Genomic DNA, 19723 nt, shown 5'->3' with positions numbered 1-19723 from the left:
GAAAAATTTGCTTTCGTGTTGAGTATTTATTTTCTTTAAAAACTCAAGTTAGATATTCATAGCTATTATCAACTTAAAGACTTAAATTTATGATAATAATTATTTTTGTACACATGCACTTTCTTGATATATAGTGCGTCATTAATGAATGATTATCACAATAAGTTGCAACTAAATATAAGAATTGATTTAAGGTATATTATTTTATGGGAGAGAGTTAGGAATGCCTTTAGTTTTCTTGAAGCTAACAGTTCAACCAGTGAAGAAGTTGGAATGAAAGGAGCATTGGGTTCATTCCCAAAGAGGTGGGAGATAGAGTAAAGGTAGGCACCCCAACAGTGTGCCTAACCTTTTCTCATAATTTTATATTTACCAATTAATTTTAAATCCACCCTATTTATCTGCTTATGAAAATTGAAATCTAACAATGAATTAAATAGTGAAAAATATACAGCAAATTTTGGGGGTTCTTAAATGGGAAAGAACAACCTAACCTAACCAAACCTTTTTTTTTCCAAGAAGAAACCTAATTTTAATTGTAAAAGGAATTTGAAAACCAATGGAATTGCTAATTTTTCACAAATTTTCTTTCATAATAGATTTGGCTTCACATGTTTGTTACTTTGCGTCTTAGAGGTCATCATGCTTGCTATGGTAAATAAAATAAATTGTAGTTTTTCACCATATGTGTTACAACAACCATCACAGGATCCTTCTAATACAAGATGATAGTGTTTTTGCTTTATCTTTTTGGAAGAGGATTCTTTGAACAAGCGGCATCGGGGATCTCACAAATGAGGTGCAATGTAATGATTTCATACATAAGATGATAGCAAAGTCATTTCATGTGATGAGAAAAGAGATAAATGGAGTCTATTAGTGTACCCTCCCGCTTAGGGGTGTCAATTTCTCCTCCGAATCGGTTGGACTGATCAAAACCAATAAGAAAATGGATTGAACCAAACCAAACCTTGATCAGTTTGGATTTTCATGATGCCAATAGAAATTGACCGAACTGAGAAAGAGATGACCCTTTCTATATTGCTATCAAGCTACCATGAGAAGCTATGGCATCTATGCATAACTTTCTTGTTCTAGCACTACAGGAGAAGCAAAGACTGAGCAAAATAATCTCAAGTGTAGAACTGTTTATAAGTGGAGGCAAAGATAAAAAAAAATCTATTTAATAATAAGAGTTTTATATATCGAATGGTGGGTCATATAATTGAGATAAACCATGAAATTTATTTTCACATATATGCTGATCAAGAACCTTCATCTATCCAATGGTTGGAACATCCATATCAGCCCTTATGTGATGGAAGATTGGTTGACTAGTTATACAAGCCTCTCTAAATGGTCCATGCAAAAGATCCAATACACATAAAAAAACTAATAATAATATTTTATGGAAGTTGGGCTCCTAATTAAATGCCCCATATGGGAATCTTTTACTACAGGCCAGCAATATGTGTTCAAAACTTATGATGAATGCTTTGAATGTTCAAAGGACCACTGTAGAAAAAAACTTTATATAATGAATTGTATGATCGAGATAGACCATTAAATTTGACATGTAATCTATTTCATGAATTATTCATCTATCTAATGGTTAAAATCCCAAATTATTCTATTGATCATGTCATAGAAAAATGGTAATTGATCTATAGAAAATAGTTCCCCATGTAATTTGTAATATGAAAATGGTAGTATTTGTGAGCGCCATGAGCTTTAGAATCTAATAACCCTTGATCAAAATAATTTTTAATTTTAATCACTATACTTTGCTGGATCTTGAAACTTAGTATTCGTTGTCATTTGTTCAACTAGGCAATGAGCAACCTATGAAATTAGCAAATCCATAAACTTCCTCACTGATTGCGATTCCTACCAATCTGAATGTATAGATCCAGGAAGGGTTCTAGGGTTCAGACTTATTCCAATCAATTCCGATCAATTTCCAACCAATTGTGATTAATTCCGCTTACATGAACCTTCGGTGGGACTAGGATTTTAAGCTCAGAATCGGAAGTTGGAAGTCAAATTCATAGAATCATTTCCAAAAACCCTAGGATCAGCTCCTCATATCTGAAAATCCAACTATCCAATCTCAAAAAAATAGCTAATTCGAGTAGGGTCAGAACTTATGCAAAAGCAATAGTATAGCACAATTGCTGCTATTGCTAGAGGCTTTTGTTTCAAGGATGGCATCAGGCTTGACTCACGAGACTTATTTACTAAATAAGGAATCTGATATATTTCTTGAAGTATATGCTGGGATAATCCATAGCTGCTTGGTTACAAGAAAGTTACATTTATGGATTGAGTCTGTTCCCTTTTGGTGAGAAAGAGAGAGAGACACTGACTGTTAACCCTCTAAATGGATTAACAATTGTCTTTTATGTTCAATAAATAACTGTAACCTATGGTTTCGCACAAAGCAGACATATGCACACAATGGAGTATGCTGAGCACATGTATGCAGTACAATTGACCAAAACATATTGGACCTTTTCATAGGCCATAGATTCCATAGTAAAACCATCACTGATTGCCTTGGTAGAAGTCAACTCTCTTGGATAATCTTTTCCTTGTACTTCAGTTCTCATTGTTTATCCTTGACTTATCCATAAAATGAAAAATAATGGTTTATCCTCAGAACCTTCAACACCCCCCCCCCCACCAATTCTTCTCCTTGATGGGAGGGGATTGAGGAAGGATAATGATGCTTGACCCTCTAACTTTGCAGGAAATGAATTCTAAAGATCTTAGAGGTATCTTCTTTACTCTTGAACTTTTGTATTGGAACTTAGGATCAGGGTTTTAAAAATTATGATTTCTCCATTCGGTTTGGGTTGATTCCATCCTGAAAAACCAATACGACCGATCCAGCCGGTTCCAGGTTTTTAAACCCTGATTTTTATTTTTTTGGGTGAAGAAACCCAAGTTGAGAATATCAATAAACCTTGGATAAATATATTGAATAGATAAATTAATGAAATTATCAGTAACCAATAGAGAGAGGACAACTGTGACTCTAAGAGGTCAAATATCATCAGGTCCCAATCAATCTATAGTAGGAAGGGGAAAAAAGAAGCCATGGCTGATGCCCGATAGTGATGGTGATGGTGATGAGCATGCCAATAATTTAAATACCAGATGGAGAGAACAGGCATTGAAGGGCTAACCAAACCTGCAGAAGACTAACGGATATGCCATATGCAAATCTAATCTAAAGCTCCAATTTTTACTGTTTTTGTCTTCCCTGGTTGATTTCAGAATCTAAAGGTATGGGATATACCTTGTGAGTCTATGAGTTGTGACCTATGTAGAAGATAAGAAGAAGAAGAGTTGGAGAACAAATGAAGAGGAAAAGAGAAGGATTTGAGAAGAAGGGCTCAGAGATCAGGTATGCCATTGAAGAGCTTTCATCAATTGTCAGAGTTAAACCTGAGGTTCATCAGGATACAGCCCTCATCCCCTTAAGGCCCTTTCTCTCCACCTGCAACATGCTTCTTCAAGTTCTTGGTTGGTTCACTCTCTCTTTTTCTCTTTTTCTCTTTTTCTCTTTTTCTCTCACACATACACACAAACACACACAGAGCAAACTCTGAAATATTACCCATCCAACCTGTGGTGATGATTTCTTCTGTCCTTTTGCAGATAAGATTGGACCAACGATGGCAGTATTGAGACAAGACGTACATCAAAATATTCAGGTAAATTGAGCGAGGAAAAAAAAATATTTTGAGTTTTATTATTTCGGAACAAATTCTTAGAAATTAAACAGCCATTACAAGAGCTCATGCTCTGCAAATACACTGTTCATCGTCATTAATCGACCAAAAACCAAAATTGCGATTCTTACCTTGAATCGAAACGACGAGGGAGGTCCATCTGTGATTGGAGGAAGCTCCTCTGTCTTTTCTTAATTTCTTCTGAAAGGAGATTTAAGTAGTTGTTAGGAGTAGCCCAAGAAGCTTCCTTCTTATTTGTTTGTTATTCGATAACAGAGATTGGAGAAGTTTTGTGAATCGGATCCTTCAATTTATTCGAATTTGGTTGAAGTTTTGAAGAAAGAGGATAGGGAGGGGACTGCAAGAAAACCTACCAGTTCTTCCAGAGCCTTGGTTTGGCTCACTAGGTATCTTTTCTCTCTCTTCTCTCTCTCATTATGTTTGCCATATCAGCATTCCACATGGCACAATGAGAAAAGACCACATAGGATTTTTATTTTAAATGGACTGTGCAAAGAGTTGTCAATTTTTCCTTTTTTTTTTTTCGTAAACGAGAATTGTCATCTTTCAAGCCTCAATTTATGAAGGGTGCAACCGTGCAAGTGCAACAACCTACATTAAATTGTCTTTCATTTATTTTCTAAATTTATTTTGAAAAGATGGCTTCTGTGAGAAAGTGTGACCTGGGACAAAATCATCCCCTCCCCCCAAAATGGAAAAAAGATGTATCTCTTATGATTATTAGGATGAGGGATTACTATCATGTCACATGGTCCTAATGCCTAACATTCGGAGGATGAAATGATCATATCCCTTATTGGACGTATATGTATGCATTCCTACTGGTGACTTGGCAACATTTTTTCTCTCATTATTATTATTAATATTAGGGAAGAAGTGTAAAAGGCAATGTGACCCCTACATTTAGACACAATGGGGGACGAAATAACAACCCCACCCCTCATGAAAGGCAAAATTGGCTCAAGCGTTGATATAAGGGCTACAATGCCTTTTTATAGAACCCCCTCCATTGACATTATGATCATTAATATATAGGAAAAACTTCTCTATGACTCCTGAGTGTAATTTCTTTCTCTTTTTTTTTTTTTTTATTATTTTCTTTCTCCGAATATGTGAATCTTGAATGATAATACTATAAAAATATGATATTTTTTTCGATAACCATTAATGTGATGTACAAATTCGTCCCACACTGGTGTCGTGGAGAACCCTCTCCCTTAACATATTCATTAAAATATTAAAATTTTGGAAGTTGGTTGGTCAACTTCACAGATGACTAGAAACTCCCAAAAATGACAAAAATTCCAGCCAATGGGCGGTTCTAAGAAAAACTCTTTCTTACAGACAAACTAAAAATCCTAATTAATCATGTATTTGGTAGAACCGAACCATTATAATCTGAGATAGGACAAAGGCTGCAAACTGGGCCCAAATTTGTGGCTTTTGTTTTGCAAATGCATAAACCCATCTGAAATTCGGAGCCCATCTTTTTTTTTTCGTAAATTATTCTGAGCCCATCTTGGTTGCTTTACTCCTATGTTTAGGTCCATGGACTTTGCGGTGGGTTTGATAGACAAGTTAGTAAAGGAACCAGACCAGACTATTGAGCAAGCGGTGGAGTCTTCTTATGATATTGCATTGAAACCATGGCACGGTTGGATCGCTTCAGCTGCTTACAAAGTAATTAAAATGCCCAACTCATCCTCTCTTTTCTTGCTTTCTAAATTTCTCCACTCCTAAGAGAATTAATACCTTATATATTAGGGGTGTCAATCCCAAGCCTGTATCAATTTGATCGATCAGGCCTGATCATTAAAGATTGCCCTGACCTACACTAATTATTAAGCGTGTCAGGCTCAGGCCCGGTCCATTTATAAACAGGTAGTACACAATGCAAGCCTGCAAAGGGTAAGACTGTTAGGCGCCTGACCGGTCCGTCCCATTTACAAGCCTGACTCGACCTATCACGTTAAGCTCAACCGTTTATATATATATATAAATATTTTTTTTTTTGATTTTTTTTAATAGAATAGGGTTTATATTGATATTTTTATCAATTATTTAATGTAATTAAGTGTAATATATTTTCTAAGATATTGGTGATTTAACAAAATATAATAAAGTATCTTGAATTTAAGACAATTAAAGACCCGTTTAATGCTTTATTGGTATATTATCCCGTTTAAGGCCTGATTATAGCCCGATTATGAGAAGCCTTGTTAAAGCCCATAACTCGACCTAGCCTGACACAAGACCGACTGAGACCAACTCATTCCTTAAATAGGTAGGTCCAAGCATATAGGCCCACCATGCCCGAGTAGGCCCAACCGAGATCGGCCTGGCCCGACCAATTGACACCGCTATTATATATCCCGAGGAAAGGCTAGGTACGCCACTGGTATACTCAGGTCTGTGTCTATCTCTCTCCTCTTTCCCTTAGAATAATCCCCTATGCCCCTCCCATCACAACCTTTCCATTGCTTGAGCTGCTAGCTTCAAGAAACCCTGGGGCATACCTAACCTCCTCCCATATCCCAGTCCCATGTACTAACATATAGAATATGATTTGTATTTGTATTTGTATAGGTAGCTCTCAAGTTGATCCCTGATAGGAAAACCTTCATTTGCTTACTAATGGTTGAAGATGAAGACTATGGCAAGCTTAAGGAGGACTTGCTGAGCTTTGTTTCACTGTTATTGCCTCTTTTAGATGACATCCACTCTATTCTGGTGAGCCTACAGTACACATGGCTTTAAGTTATTTGATCACAAAAGAAGGAAATTAATTGTTTTCTCTTTCTTTATTTTTGCAGAGAAGCTTTCGCTTGGACAAGTTAAAATCTTCCTGATTAAAGAAAGAATACATAAGCAAATTAAAAGAAAGTTGGCTTTTCTTCTCTGACATAGTTTGCATGTACATATTAAGTGTTAATTTTGCCTAAGTTTTGAATAACTCTTCTTTTGGTGAAGGTTTTTGGTAATTCTTCAATCTTATGTACATATAAACATGTATTTCTTTATAAGTAAATGAGTATATTTTGTAAATTACATGAGCTCTGATATCCATTGGAGGATTTGAACTTCCAAGTTTGTACAGATCTCAACTACTTGTTCTAAAAACAATTTTATGATTTTGTGAACTTACATGCAGTTAGAACGTTCATACACATGTTTAATTAATACAATGAATACGATGCTCTGATACCATATAAAATTCCAACATACGATTTTTTTTTTTTTTTTGGCTAACGATGGGTATCCAGGCCTTTGGCCTGATTAGTCCTGCAGGTCCATACTGATCCCACAACCGCATGGACTAGGTCATACCAGGGTAAAATGGGAACCATTCAACTTTCACTGAAAGCAACGAAGAACACTAAACACCCAGTGTGAGTGGCCCAAGGTGTGCCTAGTGAGAGTCGAGCTTAGGACGTCCAAATTGAATTCAAACTAATAAGTATATAAAGAAACCAAAGGTCCTCTACTCCTCCATGCCACCATGACTCCCAACAGAACATTTGAGTTTGGATATTTTGAATCTAGCCATTCTCCACCCCCCACCCCCCAAAAAAAAAGAAAAAATAATCAATTAGAATATGCACAGAAATGTTAAACTCGGAGAAGGCGAAGGAAGGAAGGAAAAAATGAATGACACCATGGAATTAATGTGAAAAATAGAGAAATGCTAAATCCATTATCCATGCATAGTCCATATCAGCGCCCCAAACCATTTATTTCTCAAATGCCTTAAGAGTGGCATTTATGTGGGAATCAACATTTTATTTTTGACAAATATTATTGAAGAGAGCAACACCAAGGTCTATGATTCGATTGAAGAAGGGTATTTTAAATCTTCGAATGATAAGATTTACTATTCCAAAAACCCAATTGTAATTTTCACCAAAAAAAAAAGAAAAAAAACCCAATTGTAACGCCAAATCATAAGTGAATGAAGAGATTCGCTTGACTGATGAAAAGCCTTTGGCTTCTTTCTTTCTTGGTCATAGCTAGGATAAATGAAAAGCTCCTAATGATGATACCAGCCCTTAGATGCAACCAGGGTTTTAAAAACAGGTTTCTATCTCTGCAGATTTTGATTCAGATCGACTTAGAATTCGCCAGAATCAGTCTCAACAATTCTATAATTGACCATTTGATCTGAAAGAATGTTTCAGTTCATAACTACAGAAATCAAGATCGATCCCAACCAATTACAAGGTGAATTGATCGATTTTCAATCCGATTCAACCATGTTTGAAACCCTGGATGGCTGGATGCAACACAAGGGCTGAGATTACAAGAAAGCCTTTAAAACAATTGTTCATACCCCTAGGAAATCCCATAACCCAACAGGAAAGAATCAATGCATATACAGAATTGGTGTTCTTTTGCGGTCATAATTATACATAATTGATTACTGATAAAAAATTTCAACATGACCAAAACCTTTTTGTTTTCAAAAATAACTATTTTTCAACATTTTATAATACATTTTGACAATAAATCACTAGCCATGTAAAAAGAAAAAATATGATTACGAATTTACTCTAAGAAGTAGCAGAGTTTGACTCCTTTTATTTTTTTGAGGTCAAACATATGGGGTGTTTAGTACCCTTCACTTCTCATTTAACTCTAGTATGACCTAATTTAACACGAGTGATAAGTGATAAGAATAATCAGGCCTTTGCGTGGTTAGTAAAAAAAAATAAAAAATTATTTGAAGTACCTCACAGTCGATTCCTCACGCTTCATATATTAGGTAAGAACGAAACCACCTGTTATGGAGCTTTATCAACAGTCTGATGGACATCTTCAGGGTATTTCCGTCAATACATATGCTGTGGTTATCCAATAGATTCCAATTTGACAGTTCATAGCTCGACAGCAACCATGCTCACGTTCTTTTTCAAATCATTATCTTTCCCGTTTTGCTTCATTTGATTTTATGATCACTTTTTTCTTCTCCTTGCATTGTAGATCAGTAGATGGAAGGAAGGAGTTCAGCTCCTCATCTTTGGGGGTTCGAGTTTTTCGGTTTTTCTACAATGGAAGCAATAATGCCTGCAATAAGTTTGCTCTTCTTTTGTTTTTGGGTTTTCTCATTCAAGCTTCTTATGATTGTTGTTTCTTCTGGAGATTCAGAAACTCTGGATCTTGAGTTATTTTTTTCCCATTTCTGTGGTATATCAAGCTTTATTTGACTGCCTCTGTTATAGTGCTACTGAAGGCCAACAGAATTGTTCTTACAATGGAATTAACAAATATCTATAGCCTTGTCTGACTGTTTCTCATGAACTTGTGCCCTCTTTGTTTTTGATGGATTTCTGCTTTCTGTAGGGCAAAACTATGTTCAGTATAGTAATTTATGTGGATTGCTAAATTCATGGTACAGCAGATGAAATTTAACACATACTTCTATGATTATTTGATGATTGCAACCAGAAAAGGACTGGGGTTAGATTCTTGAGCCCTTACTCTGATTGATTAGCTTTAATTTATTTGAGTGGTATGGTGGTGGGGTGCTTCAAAGTATTCATCCTTTTCTGTGCTAAGTAAACTGGTATGGTTTAATCATTGTCTTTAAGTATATATAAATACTGTTACCCTATCCTGACATTGCAGTACTAATCTGATCATCTTTTGGTTTCTGTAAGTCTTGAACTCTTGATACATTGAACAGTAACACAAGTCATATGAAAAAGATTAATAAGTTCTCTATGTTTGTTATTCTTCAAAAGTCAAAGAGGCTAGATATTAGTTTGCAAATTTAAATCATTATTTGCCAACACCAAAGATCACTGTTGAAATCTCCTACAGTAGAAGATGCTCATACCCAATTCTTTTCCACTTTGTTCATGAAGAATGGTCTCATGTTATGAAAGTTTAAAGTTTTGTCAATCGAGGAGGAAGAAAATAATCTATTTAGACCTGCTGCTCAATTTCATCCAAATAACATCAAGAAGTTTTGTTTGGTTCCCTGAGTTCATTTTCCATGCGAAATTTGAACAAAGTAGAATGGAGGAGAATGCTAAGGGATAGGTAAACACAAACACCCACACAAATAGTATATAAATGTAGGGCGGTGTTATTGATACTCCTTTTCTTTCTCTAGCCAATACAACCTTTTATGATTCTGTATTCAAATGGAGCATAGATGAGGAATTTTTTTTGTTATTTTTCTTAATTTAGAAAATCAATGCTCTGGTTTATTCCAATGGTGTTAAGCTTTAATCCTATCTCATAGGGGAAAAAAACAATTGTTGAGCTTCATAACAGAGCCATGGGTTCTCAATGTACCCAGAACAGTTGAACTGATCTCCTACCAACACGCAAAATGAATGGCATCAAGGCCCTTCAGAGCTTCCCTCCCAGCTTATGTGTTTTTATTCACATGAGAAAACTGCCCATCAAGAAAAGCTCCCTTCTTTCATTCTGCAAGTCGAAAGACTCTGGTTCAGAGCCTTCACCACCAGAAGGAGATCTGCGAAGGCAATAATTACTGGCTAGAATTGCTATGCTTCGATCCCAGAAGGTCCGACTCAACGATTATTTAGATGAGAGATCTGCTTATCTTACCCAATTTGCCGAAGATGCTAATGCTGAGTTTGATGAGATCGGAGAAAATGCACTCAAGGAACTTGATGAAGCAGGGGCCAGGGTCTGTTTCTCTTCTTTTCCTATCGGGCTTTGTTTCTCTTCCTTTCCATTGATGTGTTGGTCTTTCATTTGTGATTTGCAGATAATGGAGAATCTTGAGAGTCAGCTGCAGGCCTTTGAGGAAAGTGCAGAGTTGAATAAACAGGAAATTGAGAAAAATGAGGAAGAGTCAGTGCAGTTTGAAGGTCAAATAGAGAAGGGCCGCAATGAAGGACTCTTCTTCAAGAACCTGAGGCAGAGGGCTCCTGAGGAAGGAGATAAAGCTAAAGAGGAAATTGAGAAGATTAAAGAAATTAATAGAGAGAATGCTGGATCAAAAATTAGGAAGAACATTTATCTTGCTTTAATCGGCTTGCTCAGCATTGTGATTGCTGATCCTTGATCTCATCTTCATCCGATTGGCGAAAAGTTGCTATTTTGGGGGCTATTTTAGTGGCATTGTTGTCTCAATTCATCTATGAGCAGACACTATCATCGAAAGTAAAAGGGACAGAGGAGGAAGAAGGCAAGTGAGGTGTCAGAACTGAGAAGAAACCAGAAGGCAGAAGCACTCCCATATGTTTCTGCTAGAATGTAAAGACACAAGGAGCAAGATTAATGAATATGATGTGATACAAGGAAGTCCTGTGTATTTGTAGCCTACTATTAACCATTTAACTAATGTTTGCTGTATAGTTAGTCATTTTAACTTTTATATTGATAGAAAGAGAGGAGGTGAAGCATCCTTGCATATTTCACTGTATACATTTTTCAAGCCAAACAATAAAAGTAGGCAAATTTCTATGGTTACCATCCTCTGTTTACTCTCCTGTCTTAACAGAGATAATGTAGTCTTCCACTTTGCTGTCGATAGACTGCCAGAAAGATGTATCTATATAAAATGCCAGTGAGAACTTACAGTAGATCAAAGCCCATGACATGATTTTTTTCCTATCCTTGGCCCTTCAACTGAAACCAGTGTTTAGACTTCAGACATCTATATGGCTGCTTGATCCACTTACCCTGTGGTCTGTCACCTATGCAGAAATTTCAAGTTACCACCACCAGTATTTTGAGCATTAGTTGAAAGCTTGAAACATATACCTATTTCAGTGTGAACTGTCCCTAGCTGGGTCATAGTGTTGGAAGTGTGTTCTTCAGTTCACTTACTAAAGTGTTTAATATTATTTAGGTCTGCATGATATAAACGGGTTGTGGTTGTCTATAGGTCTTAATCTAAAAATTATTTATGGTTACGGACATAATTCGGCATTCCATTCATAGGGTTGTCACATTGTGTGTTTTCAGATGTAAGTGTGAGTATGCATATGTGCCTATCTTGAACTAGATCAAATGAGAATCTTAATGAATTAATGACAGTTGATTAAATAATAAGATTCTCACTTGTTAGTACTCTTATGATTGGTCCTTAGATTTGAAGGTCTTTATCGTTATGATTAGGCATTATGGAATTTGGCATAGCAATGTATGATGTCTCTTGGACTTATACTAGTGCGAAATAGTACTTCACATAAGGAGAATATCAAGAAAGGCATTTTTTAATTGTTTACATAAGGTTTTAGAAATTTTAGTGTTAATATATATTATATAAAGGAATTTTCTTATTAACACAAATTAATGTGTTGCATAATTTGCAAGATTTTGGAAATTTTGAGGTCCAATCAACAGTCCATTGCCTAGAGAGATCTTTTTATCGCTGCAATTAAGCATTATGAATTTTTTTACCAAAAAAAGAAAAATATTATGAACTTGGTTTACCAACATTTGATGTCTGTCATATTATATATTTTTATCCTTACTATTTTATCTTATTGAGCGTCGCTGATTAAGAGTCAGCCTACTCGGTGTTAATAGGGTCAACGATCACTTACCCCTATACAAATTCACCCGAATTATATATCATTGTATTGGATTCATGATTTTTTGAAAAACGTTTTGAGGGCAAAACAATTTGTAAATTATTTTCGAAAGGTAAATAAACGGTTTTGGTTTTGTTTTAGACACCCCGGGGCTACGACAATAGACAAAAACCCGGTAAAGGTATTTCAGTAGGTTCTTTTTTTTTTTTTGGTAAGGAAGGTATTTCAGTAGGTTCATGGCTGTAGCCTTTGTGTATTTGTGCAGCTTCTTATTTTTGTAAAGGACATCTTCTCTTTCATGTCCAGTCCACGCTGGGCCAGAAGCCAGATCCGTGATCAATGGGTCTTCTAGATTTCTAAACTGCTCGATGAAGTATCAATTATCGACCATCGAGATTAGCAACGGAAAAAGTCGGAGAGGATACAACTTCTGAAATCGAAGTCTCTGACCCAAGAAATTTCTAAATCTCATTTACCAGCTCAGGAGGAAATTCCCATTTCTTTGTCTGGTGAAGGTGAGAAGACGAAGAAGCTTCTGGGTTCTATCTCCCTCCACGCAGAAACCCCCACTTTCTTTGCCATGTTCAAGATCATTCCACATATGTGATCCGATTGATTTTCCGTCAGAATTCCCTTTCGGGTAAGAAAAACATGGCGACAGTTAAAATGCCATTTAAATCTTTATTTTGCGAACTTTCCTTTCCAATTTTCCATCTGGGTAGGTTTTATTTGTCTTTGTTCCTAAGCTCCCATTGTGTTTCTGGCTTGCGTTTTTCTTTTTTTCCTTTGTCCTCCCCTCGCTACTCACATCTGACTTCAATTTGATACTTCTGGAACAGGAATTCATTACCCCTTTGGTTTTCCTCTTCAGGATTCTCATCTGGGTGTTCTTGAAATTTCCATTTATGCCTAGTTATGGAGTGAATTCAATGCTATGATGAATAACCAGTCGTTTGCGCAAGGCAGTCCGAAGTCTTTCCATGCTTACCGAAGAGGGGACTTTGATTTAGAGTCTGGAACTATAAGAAAACCCCGAAAGCCAAGAAATTCGTTACACGATTCTTTCAAGATGCTTAACTCCATCGGGAATCGCCTTCAATACTGTTACAAACTGCATCCTTTTCTTGTTTTCCTCGTTTCTCTCTCATTTGGGGTGACTGTTTTGATCATATTGTCTCTACATGCGAGCCGGTTCCGGATAATGAATGTTCAAGGGAATTTTGATATGGATTCGAGTTTATATCCATTTGCCAAACTTCGAAATCTTGTAATGGTTGCTGGGCATTCGGTCTATACAAGTAGTAGTTGTGGGAAGGTTGATCAGGAGGATTCATGGTTTCTGGAGTCTTACCAGAAGCAGCCTGGACAAGCTGCTACTTTTTTGGCGCATATAGAGGAGGGAGTTGAAACTGCTGCCAAGGATGAAGGAGCTATGCTTTTATTCAGTGGTGGAGAGACTCGGAAAGATGCTGGTCCTCGCAGTGAGGCTCAGAGTTATTGGGCTGTTGCTGAATCTAAAGGCTGGTTTGGTGAGTTTAATCATCTCAAAATTTACTGGTTTATTTTTATTCTGTTTCGTCTTATACAATACGCCATTTTGAACATAAAACGTTCATGAGCTCCGAAATTATTCAATGTGGAGTTTCTGAAAACTTAGAAGTCCTGCTAGTGGTCTTTCTAACTGATTCATTGGATTCTACTTCGTCCTTTTTTTCTTATGGAATTGGTATAATTTGAGAATGAAATTCTCAAGTTTGAGTTACATGTTATGCAGCATTGCAGCCCATGGACAGAGATAACTAGCATGCCTTAGCGAATCCATTAATCTAATCAATTCTTTACCCAAATCCAGATGACCTTTCATCGGCATGTTATGAGAGATTCATGACAAACCAGAAGTATGATTGAACATGCTAGTTTTTACTTAGTTTACCAAGTCATGTGTCTGGAGTAAATCAATTATTGGTCCAAAATAAACTATGAGAAATTGGATTGCGCTTTCTAGGCATATCCCTCAATTAAATCTATCATATGCAGGATCACACATTGGCCATCAAACAGAGATTAAACCACTAAAAGATTTTTTTTTTTTTTTTTTTTGGAGGGGTGTGGGGTTGGATGCTTCCTCTTCTTCAGTAAGCCATTTTGCGGGAAACTTTTTTGTTTTTTGGGTGAGTAAATAAATGTATCAAAGAAAGGGGGAGGGAGATTACAACCCTAAAAGGGTAACAAAAGCCCACATGGGCAAAGATAGGAACAGAGAAGCCCATTCAATGTCAAAGACTCAAAGGGCTTCAAGACTCATTTGTCCAATACATCACAAAGCCCATATGGGCTTAAAAACAAAGCAAGGAAGCCCATACAAGGGTAACCAAGTAAATCCAGTTAGGGTTTGTGGAAAGCCTAACAAACATCTCTTTCTCTTCATCAAATCAACCGCCAAGGGAGCATCGCTGGCGAGGGGGGCTGCCTCATGGAGGGCACTGGCCTTGTGGGGGGCCACGACGAGCTTGCAGTTGGCCTAGTAGAGGTGACGACCACAACTGAGCGCCAGCCTTGCGGGAAACTTACTCCCATGTTCGCTACCGTTTCACCTAAAAGCTCGTACTTTTAGGGCAAGGCAGCGTTAATATATACATCAACACTCCCCCATACGTGTAGACCAAGGTCCCATGGTCCTTGCATGTGGAGCTCACACAGCTTTCGTTCGCATGGCACTAAGGAAGAAGAAATGTTGGCCCTAACTCGATTTTTGCACTTCTTAGGAGTTGAACACTCGACCTCCTTGCTCTAATACCATGTTCGCTACCATCTCACCTAAAAGTTCATACTCTTAGGGCAGGTCAGCGTCAATGTATACATCAACATTCCGAACCTCATCCTTTTCCCAAACTTGGGCTCATCCCTTACACTGAATTTCTTAGAATGGTGTTGACTACTTCCACATGCAGCTTGTAAGATACTGTAGCTATTCCACTACCAAGAGTCTGCTTGCCTTTGCAGTATATCCCACTAAATAATAGAATGAGGTATCTTCTTATTGTTAGATCAAACACCAAGAAACACGAAAAATAAAGAGACAATAGATCCGCACGACACAGAGATTTAACGAGGTTCACACATCAGGGTGGTGTGCTACGTCCTCAGGCGAAGAAGAAGATGTTTCGCTATGCAGAGGAGAGATTACACCCAAGCAGCGATGAGAAAACTCGCCCTGAAACCCTAGCTCAAAAAACCCTAAAATACAATGACTTTCTCAACAAGCAACAGTACATTATATATACTCCAAGTCGCAGGTCGACCCATTGGGTCGCGATCGATCTGGTCGAACCAAACCCCGCACCCCCATACAAGATCAGTGATGGGCTCCGGGCGGCCCAACCCCTCTGCTTCCACCACATATATCTCAGAAAACTTCCCATTTGGGTCGCCACCAAAATATGTCGGATCGGGTCAATCTTCAAAACGGGTCAAGAATTCGAGACAAACTTAACACTTATCATAATTATGTGATGCATCTTTCCATTTATTCTTATTTTGTCTAAACTCGATTTGCTGGCGTGCTTGCTTTTAGATTCTGAATCTATAATGTCAGCAGTGTCGAATGCGTATTTATTTATTTATTTCTAATTCCATTTATTTCTTAAGGTAAGCCCTACCCTTATCCTTGATTATTCTTTGCGTCAGATATATAGTAGAGCATTATGCTGCGTTTGGTAGTCATTCAGTTCCAAAAACGAGATTTCGTGTCAAAAACAGAATTTTTGATTTCTGTGTCAAAATGCCCTTTTCAAAACAAAAAAATGATGTTTGTCCGTTTCAAGAACGATTACCCTAGTTGTTCACTTTTTTTGTATTTGGAACGAAACCGAAATGACGGAACAAGGTTTCTTCGTGCCCTCATTTTGCGTTTCTAGCGTTTTTATTTTTCATTTCGTTCCAAAAAAACCGAAAAACACCAAGTTGACACCATAGTTGCCACGACGTTAAATCGATCCAAGTCGGTGGAGGGGTGGCTAATCGATTTGGCGATGAATCGCCCATTATGGCGTTGCCATGGCGGTCAAATTGCCCATGTGTCATTTTTTATTTTTCCTATTTTCTAAAGTTATTTAGTATGCTATTTTTTTATTCCCCCTATTTTCTAAATTTATTTAGCATGCTACAAAATCCTACAATATATACTCTATAACATATAAAATCAACATTAAGCAACATCAAATCATCAAAAATCAACATAGCCCTATCAAAATCACTCTGCATTTTACAAAAAATTGATCGCCTAGTGAATCAAGTGTGACCTGGTGTCCATGGCGACGCCTATCAGCTAATGGCGACTGCCATTTGTGAGTCACGTAAATTGTAGTATTGCCATGAACTTATTTTTCCGCCAGGACGCCAAATCGCTGCCTGGGCGACGCCATGACAACTATGGTTGACACCAAACGTTTTATTCTGTTTTTTTGTTCTTATAGAATGGAAAAACATCAGAAACATTTTTCTAGATGACTACCAAACGCAGCCTTATCCTTTTGATTGTCATGTTCCTAGCTGGACAGCTAGTGCTGTTTGGCTAGAAGCACGGTCCAGGGTTACTGTGGGTCCCTATATATGTTCTGCTAATGCATTCAATGGCATGCATGAAAAAGCATCTCAGGTATAGTCGTAAATACATTGAGAACCAATATCAGAAACCTATCTTTGTTGGTGCCTATGAGTAGATAGGTGAGATAGCACCTCTCTCTCTCTCTCGCCATATATATATATATATATAAATAAAGAATGCTACCTCTTGGCATGTACCTACACCAAGACACAGCAGGTGTGAAAAGACCGCACTGCCCCGCACTGAATATGCTTGCGTGCACTCTCCCATTGGCTGCTCCCGCTGGTGTGTACTTGAGCCAGGAGGTAGGGTTCTCTTGCCCATATATTTGTGTGTGGATTTCTGCTTCTGTGACTAATTGTATCATCAAACAACAACTGCTCTTCCAATTTTACTTGTGCTCTCTTCTATGTGGAACACTTTGTGTGAATTATGCTAGACTTGACTGACCAGAAATTTGATATCTTGATATGAGTCTTGCTAACTTGTCGCTGTTTTGTAACATAAAATAACAGTTGGAACTTCATGGGTTTTACACACCCTGACCTTTTTAGATCCAATTGTCCACATTTCCTATGACGATCTTGTTCTTTCATCTTTTTAATGTGGAACATTATCATTTATTTTTATTTTTTTTTAATATAGAAGTCTTATTGCTTGGCTGTTATGGTACATTTGCTTGCGTAGGGAAGCAAGATGATGTTAGATGGAGGGCACTTACAGAGGAGCATGCAAGGGACAGCTTTGAGAACCTTCTCTTTAGTGTTTGCCGGTTCCGGGAACTTACTGGTGCATACCCTTCCAACATAACTGTAAGGATCTCTTTCTGTTTGATTTTTCTTCTCCTTCGTCATCTGACCACTATAGCCAGATAATTATCCTGTATGAAACATCAATCATGGTATGGCACGGGGTGAGTACCCACAGTCCCACACCTCGTATTCTCCTAGGAAACAAAAATTACCTGAAAATAGAGCTTTCTGATTTTGTTTACTTGCATGTGTATGAATGCTTGTCTATCCCAAGAGACAAGACAACCATGGGCTGTGTGTTTTATCAATTATTTTTTTTTATCTTAAATAGCTGGTTCTAGTTAAGGTGTTGTATGTTATTGTTTAAAAGTTACTGAATTCTACCATAACATTGTAATGAAATTGATCCTGATTAAGTTCCATTGGCAAAATCTGCTCTTAATTGTTTGACCTTCTTATTGAAAATCCCTTATACCTATATTATTGAGTATTTTATGATTTATTAAAAATGCAATCACTTGGAGCATAACCAAAGCTTGTTTTAGGGGGTGTTTGGTTTGGTAAATCTTTGGGATGACATTCATTAGAATGATAATTCTTAATTTTTGGAGTTGTTTGGTTCCACTAGAATGACCCTCATAAGTGAGCATCCTACTTCCCATGAATGACCATATTACAAAGGATGTGTGTCAAATTTGAGTTCACCTCAACACATAAACTCAGATTTGAGCAACCTTTTTACCACCTAGTATAAAAGGAGAAAGCGGAAAGACGTTCTCTACGGAAACCAATATCTCAACCCGCGAGAAACATGTACTAACCTCAAGGCAACCAAACGATTTTTCAGAAAGAAACATAATTCAGAAGAATGTCTATCAAAAGATTGACATTCATATCCGATACATACACCATTTGATTTACCGAACCAAACACCCCCTTAAGCTTCCATGATAGTAAGCAAGCTAGGTTCAGCGTATGCATTGCCTCTCTTGAGAAGAGGCTGAACCTTATTTCATTCCATTGAAGCTATAACTCTTTTTCACTGACTGACTTTGATTTTCTGGACTCCAAGTTGCTGTCAAAGTGCTGACCATGTTGCTTCTGGAAATCAGGTTGTAAGTTATGATTTCAAGGAGGAAAGATTTTCACATCTTCACCGATCTGCAATTAGGTTTCCAGAGAATAGGTTCTTCTATGCAGGAACCCCGACTTCATCGACTTCAAAGGAGGCAGCAATGAAGGGCGAAGCATTGGTGAGGTCTCAGTTCCAAGATGACCCATATGGTTGTTCAGGTTCTCTTCGCCGCAAGAAACTTGGACGTGATCCATTCCACCGGTCAATTCCTTATCCTAATGGGTGTCCTGAGCTGGAAGGATTGTTCAAATACTGTGGTCTACCTCCTTATCCAGGCTTCCTTCCCTGGGTTTGATAGATTTGGTGATAATGTTCTCTGTTTGTAAGTTGGAGTAGGAGCTCTGATCCTCTACTTCTGGGCTCTATGAGGTGAATTTTCTAAGTTAGAGTTGCATCTCTGACCAACTGTTTTAAGTAACAGAGGCCTGACCCTTCAATAGTCACTCTCTGTTGCTCCACTCCCCTACACCCCCTCTTCTTTTCCTCCTTTCAATGTGTTGAAGGATTTAGAAGGTGAAGTTTGATCTTGTGCAATTTGTTGCTGGAAAAAGGAGCTTCAAAAAGGATCCAACCTTGTTCCTATGTATAAACCAATAAACTCTACAAGATCTGTGAAACTCTAGCATTTTTGCCAGGTTCAAGCTTTGTATTTTCCTTTGAAAGAGAGTAATTGCATAAAGCCTTTGATTTAGTAGGGATAATGTGCTTCTCCTCAAAAATGTTTTTGGCTGTGGAAGCATATGGTAGCCTTCTAAATCTGTTTCCATAGGATCCTACTTATTGATGTGCTCTCCCATTAAAAAAAATAAAAAAATAAAAATTTAAAAATTTTTTAAAATAAAAAAAATAAAAAAATAAAAATGATGTACTCAATGTGTCAGGATTAAGGTGAGAAGGGTTCTTTTGGATCCTATGTAATAGGGGGCGTGAGCTAAATGAAAGACACAACAGTCCAA

The 19723-nt window shown here is 37.3% G+C and overlaps 2 protein-coding genes and 1 pseudogene across 3 annotated transcripts; all 3 read left to right on the top strand.

Moving 5' to 3' along the window:
* Positions 1-3113: 3113 nt before the first annotated feature.
* Positions 3114-6842, top strand: LOC122072016 (glycolipid transfer protein 3-like). Its single transcript, XM_042636529.1, has 6 exons — positions 3114-3528; positions 3664-3719; positions 4014-4144; positions 5303-5438; positions 6345-6488; positions 6572-6842. The coding sequence occupies exons 1-6, from the start codon at positions 3363-3365 to the stop codon at positions 6605-6607; spliced, it is 669 nt and encodes a 222-aa protein (XP_042492463.1). The 5' UTR covers positions 3114-3362; the 3' UTR covers positions 6608-6842.
* A 1883-nt stretch (positions 6843-8725) lies between these two features.
* Positions 8726-11204, top strand: LOC122060723 (annotated as a pseudogene).
* A 1282-nt stretch (positions 11205-12486) lies between these two features.
* On the top strand, positions 12487-19468 carry LOC122061876 (uncharacterized protein C57A10.07). Of its 2 annotated transcripts, none has more exons than XM_042625411.1 (4): positions 12487-12914; positions 13146-13803; positions 17568-17692; positions 18745-19468. In XM_042625411.1, the coding sequence occupies exons 2-4, from the start codon at positions 13209-13211 to the stop codon at positions 19060-19062; spliced, it is 1038 nt and encodes a 345-aa protein (XP_042481345.1). In that variant the 5' UTR covers positions 12487-12914; positions 13146-13208; the 3' UTR covers positions 19063-19468. The 2 variants fall into 2 exon arrangements, with proteins under 2 accessions (XP_042481345.1, XP_042481337.1); XM_042625403.1 differs by having other exon boundaries at positions 13114-13803.
* The last annotated feature ends 255 nt before the right edge of the window (positions 19469-19723 follow it).

The sequence above is a fragment of the Macadamia integrifolia genome, chromosome 2 (assembly GCF_013358625.1).
Source record: "Macadamia integrifolia cultivar HAES 741 chromosome 2, SCU_Mint_v3, whole genome shotgun sequence".
NCBI lineage: Eukaryota > Viridiplantae > Streptophyta > Magnoliopsida > Proteales > Proteaceae > Macadamia > Macadamia integrifolia.
Note: the sequence above shows the minus strand (reverse complement) of the source record. Positions and strands in the feature narration are given on the sequence as shown.